At 39.7% G+C, this 7930-nt stretch overlaps 1 protein-coding gene across 1 annotated transcript; it reads right to left on the reverse strand.

Annotated features, from left to right (window-relative positions):
* Positions 1 to 5421: 5421 nt before the first annotated feature.
* LOC141350456 (zona pellucida sperm-binding protein 3-like) lies at positions 5422 to 7302 on the reverse strand. Its single transcript, XM_073855599.1, has 8 exons — positions 6731 to 7302; positions 6534 to 6652; positions 6355 to 6458; positions 6109 to 6286; positions 5926 to 6043; positions 5759 to 5841; positions 5596 to 5687; positions 5422 to 5517 (listed from the first exon to the last, which is right to left on the reverse strand). Exons 1-8 carry the CDS (start codon positions 7256 to 7258, stop codon positions 5465 to 5467), a joined length of 1275 nt encoding a protein of 424 aa, XP_073711700.1. The 5' UTR covers positions 7259 to 7302; the 3' UTR covers positions 5422 to 5464.
* Positions 7303 to 7930: the final 628 nt, after the last annotated feature.

Genomic DNA, 7930 nt, shown 5'->3' on the forward strand with positions numbered 1-7930 from the left:
ACTTTTACTTGAGTAAAATTTAGCAAGGGGTAACTGTACTTTTACTCAAGTAATGAAGCTGTGTACTCTGTCCGCCTCTGGTTTTAAGTGTGTCAAAATTCTAAAAATTACGTCATTTTACTCTTATTCCGAGACTTAAGAGGCTTTATAAATCAAACTTATTCTTAAGTGTTAAGACAGCTCCTAAATTATTTAAGAGAGCTGGAGAGGTCTCTTAACCTAGTTAAGAGTAACAAGAGGGCAGCAGAGAGGCAGAGGATCATGCACTTTACAACAAAGAATGTGTTAAAATTACTTTAATTTAAATGTATTTTTATAGCACTTTTGAAAAAATTATTGTTGCATTGTTGCAGAGCAGAAAATGTTCAATAAATACATATAGACAGTAGATAGGAATAAATATAACAGGAAATATAAAGAGTATAGGGTTTTTTACAATGTTTATTATATTACACAATATAACAGTATAAGATGTATATTAGTGAAACTTATTCAAGTGCTTGCACAGTACCAAGAATTTTTATGGGATTATCAAGACAGCAATGGTATGTACTTAAATGTATATACATTTTTGTCTTATTGCATATTGTTTGATTTGTTTTGTTTGATGTTGTATTGTGGTTGTGTTGTTTTATATTATGATTTTGTATTAGTGTAATATAAATTTTTGGGGAGGGCGTTTATAAGCTTTTTGCTTCGGCCTACTCCTTTTGAGCAGAATAGCTACTGCTCAAAAAAAGTATATAAATTATATGAATAATATACACTGTAAAAAGTTAAAGTTGGGTCAAATTATTGATAATGCCTAAAAATGTAATGTTTTTCAACTTAAATTTCTCAGTTTAACTGAAATAATTAAAGTTAAAAATGTTTAAATATTAGCTGTTACCAATTGAAGTAAGTTTTTTACGGGCACCGTAACAATCTGCAACTGCCGCTCAAGTCCTTGGAAGAGGAGTTCAAGGTAACAAGAGCTAGGGAAGTGTTGCTATACATAGACTCAAGTGATTTTATGGTGGCAATGGCTGGGATTGAAGTGAGGACTGGCCGAAAGTGGAAGGCTGAGGAAGCTGTTCGACAAGCAGAGGCAAGATTACACCACAAAAGGCTGGTGGGGTTTATAACAAGAGGTAGGGCTGGACTGGGTTCCTTTCCAACTTCCCACATAGGTACCATCAACAGAAAGGAGAAGCGCTGCCAGGTCCAGGAGGAGGTGAGAGCAGCGATTGAGGACGAGAGAACCAGCAGGACAGTAGGAATGAGGCAACAGGGTGCCTGGATACGATGGGAGAATGCGATTGAGAGGAAGGTGACATGGGCAGAGCTGTGGAAGGCAGAGCCACAGCGGATCAAATTTCTCATCCAGGCAGTATATGATGTGCTTCCCAGCCAATCAAACCTTCACATATGGGGCAAGGTGGAGTCACCAGCCTGCCCACTGTGCTCCAAGTGTGGAACCCTAGAGCACATTCTGAGTTGCTGCTCAAAGGCACTGGGAGAGGGAAGGTACCGGTGGAGGCATGACCAGGTGTTGAAAGCCATCGCTGAAGCCATTGCTACAGGGGGCCAAGCTCTCCCTCTCCTCCAGGCAAGCCATTGCCTTTGTCAAAGTGGGCGAGAAAGCCAAAACCAGCTGTGAAAACAACTGCAGGCATCCTTGCCACGGTGCGGGATTGGGAGCTGTTGGTGGACTTGGAGCGGCAACTTAAGTTCCCTGGCCACGTTGTGATTACCACCTTAAGACCAGATGTTGTTCTCTTGTCTAATTCCACCAAACAAATAGTTCTGCTGGAGCTTACAATCCCTTGGGAAGAGCGACTGGAAGAGGCCTTTGAGAGGAAGCTCACCAAGTATGAGGGACTGGTCAGAGAGTGTCTACTAGCATTACGTTTGTATATTTCATTAACATGTTGAAACTTAATCAAAATGGTGCAAAATCGTGTAAAATAAATGCATGTACTTATTTGTAATATTGTTAAACATTTTTTGAAGCAAATTTAAATTAAAATATTTAAATACTAATATAATTGTAATGTCTTCATGATTCATAAATGTATGCAGGGTTCTAAATTAACTTTTTTGATCACCAGCCAATGTGGCTGGTAACTTTCTAAAGTTACCAGCCAATCAGAACCTCCACTAGCCAATTTTTTTCCGGTGAAAAATAGAAATTATGATTGCCACTGAATACATTTGATAATTTTATTAACATTGTTGGTTTGAAAAACACACATAAAGTGAGGCTTCTTCCAGCAAGGCTCTCTTCAATATGACCTGTCTAGGCAGTTTTAATTAACGTTAGGTTCTGTGATGACTTCGGGCACTCTCATGGTCCTTTACTGCCTCAACTTTAAAATGATTTGTTCCCACACCAAACTTGTTTGTTCCGTTTTTTCTTTCGCGTACATGCATATTTTCAACATTATACAATAATAGCAATGATTAATAACTTATTTTTACAAGAATATTGTTTTAATATTTTAAGAAACCAGTAATTTTATGACTGCTATATTAAAAAATCTTAGTCATAGTTACTGCTAACTGTTTATGCAGTGTCCTAGAGTTAAACATCAGTAAATTAAATATTAATTTCATATCTGAAAATACAGAATAGTATAACACATACATATGCTAATTTTCTCAGCAACAATGCAATCCTATAGGCTTGACAAGAGGTTTTCCTGAGATTTTTCCTCTAATTGTTTGAAATGTGACAGGGTGAGGATGTAATTTGTCTTACCTCCCTTAAACTCATCATCTCTCCTTTCTGCTTCCCTTTCCCTGCTTTGCACAAAACATTCCTGATGTCCACAGAAGCCAATAGCGTTTGAGTCAAAATAAGATTATAATTTAGGAACTTACTTTAGTTTCGTCATGTTTTCATTTCATAAGCTAACTCAATCGATTCGCTCAATGGACTTTTTCGTTAATGAACGCAAAGACGCACGGACATAGGATTTGTGCGTGTATGCGTCAGTGCGCCTGCTACGTCGCTTTTACAAGCGCAAATTGGGTAACTGCATTGCATATAGGTCAGTTTTTGCCTGATAAAATTTTAACTTGAGATTAACATCGATGCACAAAAGATTTAGACTGGGGCACGTGCCGCCTTCCTTGTGTTTTGTTGGACGCGCTCCGTTCATTTCCATGGTTTCTCGCGCTGGTTTCACTGCAAACTGCACGCAGCCAATAGGTGTGTTCGAGATCAGCCGCCTGAGTTAGCCAGCGCAGTTCGCGGAGAGGAGCTGCACGGGCTGTAATGACGACACAGCTGTTTCACGATTGGTTGGATTCACAACATGACAACAATCACGTGTATTTCATGTTTATTTTCACGCCCTCAGTTCCACAAATGCTCACAAATCTGTATTTTTATAACAGTTAAAGCTATTTTCATGTAGTCACAATGTTATATTGTGTCATCTTCATCAAAATAAAATGGATAAAAAACGTAGACCCCACAACATTGGTATTTAAATAATATATGCTTATGTTGAACTTTATTCTTGTGAAAACAGATGATGTAAGCCTCTACAGTTCCACTTATGCTCATACACGGACATTCAAAACAGTATAATTCACTTTTTATGTGGTTTACATCTTACAAATCATGTTTAATGCGATTAAGCAAGCAAACGACATGTGATCAGCCATGCTTGACGTAAATGCCGCAAACTATGAGAAGCACAGCGCGTCCGACTTCACGTCTCCGTTTTCAGCTCCTCCCCGCCTGCACGCGACTAATCTCGCCGATCAGTTACATCCAGCCACAGCCGATCTCGAACACACCTAGTGAGTTTATGAAACATCACATAGCATTAAGGCACAGTGTTCATGGGAAACGTAGGAGGTACTGCCAGAGGAATAAATGTCCGAGAACAGAGCATTTTTTTTATCATGCATACAATGTCACATGCATCACCGGCCAAACTGGCTAGTAAGTTTTTAATAACACCCGCAAAAATGAATTTAGAACCCTGAATGTATGGTGTCACATGCTGCTGTGACTGTATAACGTTGCTGGCATTCTCTTGGCTGATTCAGAGGTTAAGGGCGGCCATTTTAGGTTGAAATCATTGTAGTCCTCAGTTTGCGGCATTTAAGTCAGCACTTAAGAATGGGTCTTACACTTTACTGAAAGTTGCTTTCAGCCTCTTTATAAATATCTCCTACTCTCAGACTGGTCCCACTCCTAAGAATTTTTTGACACCCAGGTCATAGCTTAAGAGAGCATTTCTGAGATGTTTTATACATACGGGCCCTTGTTTATCATGGTGGTTTAAGAGGAGTTTTGACTACTTTTTAGCTGATCAGGCTGGTTTTAGCTGGTTTAGGTTGCTTTAAGATGGTTAGGCTGGTCTTAGCTGGATTAAGCTGGTCAGGCTGACTGGGTTTAGCTGTGTGACTTGTCTGACTGGGAATTAAATTAATACACACTTGTGTATCATTAAAATATTGTGATTGCATGTTAATGTCAAGTGTTAAGGCAGCCATAGACACCAGCTTGGTCGGGTTCGGAGACTAGCTTGGCCAGCCAACCAGGCTGGAAGGCCAGCTGACCAACCAGCTATTTCCATATTAAATCAGCTAAAAGCCAACCAGCTAAAGCTGGTTTAAGATGTTTTTTCAGCAGGGTAAAGAATGTGTCTATTTTAATGTAAATAAGGATATTAACTCAAGTATGTATTTAACTATTAAATTGGGGTTTAATGCACTCCATAATTTGATAGAGTAGATAAAAGTTAACTATATAAAATTAACTATTTTCAATTAAATCATGGCAGCAGTGTTCATTTACAGTTAAACAGTAAAATGTTTTAAATGAAGTATAATTGTGATAGATGAACACTGTCATACACAGGCACTTGTCATTTTATCCACTCTTGACAAAGTAAAGAATTTCCTGCCTTCATTGCACAAGTTTAAAAGCCTTATCCTTTGCTTGATCCTAATTTGTTAGGTTTAAATATTTTGTTATTAAAGTAAAAAAAAAAAACAGCCCGTTGGTTGTGATGTAGCCCATGCTGAGCAGTTCAACCACACTGAATATACCACAGCCTATTTTAGAGCGTATAAAACCCTTTCATCTTAGTCTACTATTGCTGAATGGGTTTAATAAGCATCTCTGGCTACTATGGTAGAAAACAACGTGGCTACATATGGTCACCTTTTAGTGGAAATGTATAGACAATTGCTGCAGATAAAACACCTAAAGTACATGCACATAAAAAGGGAGTTAAGGCAAATATTTGTATGACTTGCGTGACAAATGGACTTACACGTGTGACTTCCTCTGCCAATCATGGTGTACTACTGCCCCAGAGACAACATTTTAAATCATTCATTTGAAAGCTAAATAAAGATTAGATTAAAGCAAGCCATGTGTCCAGCACAAGTCAGGATAAACGAAACAAGTCAATGCCCATTTTAAGGTTTTATTGGTCACTCCTTACAACCCACTACTTCAGTCTGAGATCACAATGGGGCCAATAGTTGCCTTTCCTTCTGAAACCAGTCCTGGAAAAACAAATTGCAAGTGTCTAATTAAAAGGCATTTGGATGGGATCCTGAAGAGCCGCAAGACTGCACACTTACCAGAATCAGATACTGCTCTTCCTTTCCTAGTCGAGCCACATATGGAGTCACAGCACATGCACACGTCGTCACTTTCATCTGCAGAAGTCCATCTGTAAAGAGGGTGTGAAGGTATTATTCATTACAAACAAGCAATTATGTGGACACTCGAGTCTGGACATACCCATTGGCAAAGGAACAAGCTTTGCTCTCCGGATTTGTAGGAGTTGATGCCAGGACAGCCTTCAAAGCACATGTAATGTAGACCTAGAAATAAAACAGCTTGTATCAACTAAACTAGTTCTCAGGATCCAGAAAGTAAATTACCATTTCATTTAAAAACATTCATACCGAGCCGTTAACAGCTTGCTGGAACTTGAAAGCCTCCAACTGAAACTGCAGCTTGTCATTCAGAACTCGGTGCATGAAATGTGAAGGAGAGCCTGTAAGCTTGGCATCAACCAGGCACCTAAAGAGGAAACACGGTCATCCTTCTCTTGTGCATTTGACACAAAGAGAAAGAACCCTACTCACCCATGGTTCTCAATAAAGGAATATCTTGGAACAGAGTTCACATCAGGAACTGCAGTAGCCACACAGCCATCAATGAAAACACGCAGGGGAACATGGTTGTACTGCTTCACAGAAGCTTCAAAGTTCATGAACTGGCCAAGAAAATACTGGTTGACTGGCCTCTCAAACATCCAATCATCTGCAAAGAAAAGCATATTGGCAAATCCCATTTCAGAGCCAGACCAGAATAGAACAAGAGATCATTACCAGTCATGAGCTTAAGGGAGAACACCAGCACTTCCTCTGAAACTATGGTAGCAGCAAAAGGAACTGCAGCAGGCATCAACACATCACTGCTTACATTATGCAACCTAAAGAGCAAAAGAAAGTAAACTGGAGCATGTTTAAATGGACAATTCCTTAATGACTGCAATATCAAGTCTTACCTTGGATAGTGACAGTGAATTGCAACGGCAGCTGCATCAGCTCTCACAATGGGAGTTCCAACTAAAGCCCCAGGAGCGTAGAGTAGAGTGAATGTGTATACCAACTCATCAGCAGTCATCTGAAAACAGCAATCATGAAGCCATTACCAGATACCAAACTTCACATTCATTCATTAGACTGTAAAGCATCCACTTACCATCAAAGAACTCCCACATGTGTGGAGCTCGTATTGAAAGATAAGAACATGAGAATTAGGATCTTCCCCTACAGCTGCACAGCCTCCTAAACTAAAGGATGAGGGATCTGCCAAGTGGCCATTTCCATAGAAGTCCTTTTTAACCTCCACATGCACAAAGTTCTCTGCACATTGTGCTGCTACACTATCAGGAGGGCTGGGTATCCGTAGCTGAAAAGGTACTGCTGGCTGTTGGGGCTCTTCTGGCATGTGGGGAAACTGCCAGGTCAAAGGTGCTACAGGAGCCTGCATTAGCTGCTTGGACTGAGTACTGGCAGGATCTAGCATTCCAGGTGCAAATGCAAGTTTTTGAGGCTGAAAAGAACCAGCTGATTGTAGGTTTTGAAGAGATTGCTGAGGTGTCAAAACTGGTCGCTGTTGTTTGAATCTTAATGGATCCTGGCCTTGCTGTCCTGACCACTGTTCTACAGACAATCCAACTACTAGGAGCAGCAAAAACCCAACACTTTTCAAAGCCACAAACCCCATTGCACTACAGACTCTGATATTCTCAGAACACTTGTTTGAATGCTGGTGTGTCTTTTTCAAGAGCAAACAATTACACTGGCTCCACCCCCTTTTAACAAGATTAATTATTATCCAGGCTTGTTGAGTCATGCTCCAAAAAGGACCAATGATTGCCATCCAAATACATCAAAATAGGTCATACTGCACAAGCTGGTTATCAGCATCAATGTGCTTTTGAACATTTATGGTAGTATTATGTTACATCTGATACCATTAATAAAGCAAGTAATAAAGTTGGGAAACACAACTGTGTGTATTACAACTGATCAGATCTGCAAGTACATTGTGTGAAGGTATTTGACATGGGTGTGCTTGAGTTCAGTCAGTGCTGTGCAGACTGACCGGCCTGTAACATCAAAGTACCAAGAGAGCAAAGTGCTTTTGAATCACTCTCGTGGTAGTTTGATGTAATCTCCGTCTGTGCAGTGGCACAATTTAAACACTTAGGGGCGGTTTCCTGGACAGGGATTAGCTTAATCCAGGACTAGGCCTTAGTTTAATTAAGAAATATAACTAGTTTTAACAAACATGCCTTACTATATTCATTGCTGGCATGCATTTTGAGGCAAAACAAAGAGCACTGATGTATTTTAAGATATGTCAGTCAAGGTTGGTTTTCAGTTTTGTTAGCTC

This window comes from Misgurnus anguillicaudatus, chromosome 18, assembly GCF_027580225.2.
Source record: "Misgurnus anguillicaudatus chromosome 18, ASM2758022v2, whole genome shotgun sequence".
NCBI classification, from domain to species: domain Eukaryota; kingdom Metazoa; phylum Chordata; class Actinopteri; order Cypriniformes; family Cobitidae; genus Misgurnus; species Misgurnus anguillicaudatus.

What these genes read in the sequence shown, in the direction of transcription:
- LOC141350456 (XM_073855599.1), bottom strand. Translation starts at nt 7,258, where the DNA reads ATGGGGTTTGTGGCTTTGAAAAGTGTTGGGTTTTTGCTGCTCCTAGTA. An exon ending in TCCTTTATTGAGAACCATGG is followed by an intron (nt 6,044 to 6,108) that starts GTGAGTAGGGTT and finishes TTTCCTCTTTAG; the next exon opens with GTGCCTGGTTGATGCCAAGC. An exon ending in AAGAGCAGTATCTGATTCTG is followed by an intron (nt 5,518 to 5,595) that starts GTAAGTGTGCAG and finishes TTGTTTTTCCAG; the next exon opens with GACTGGTTTCAGAAGGAAAG.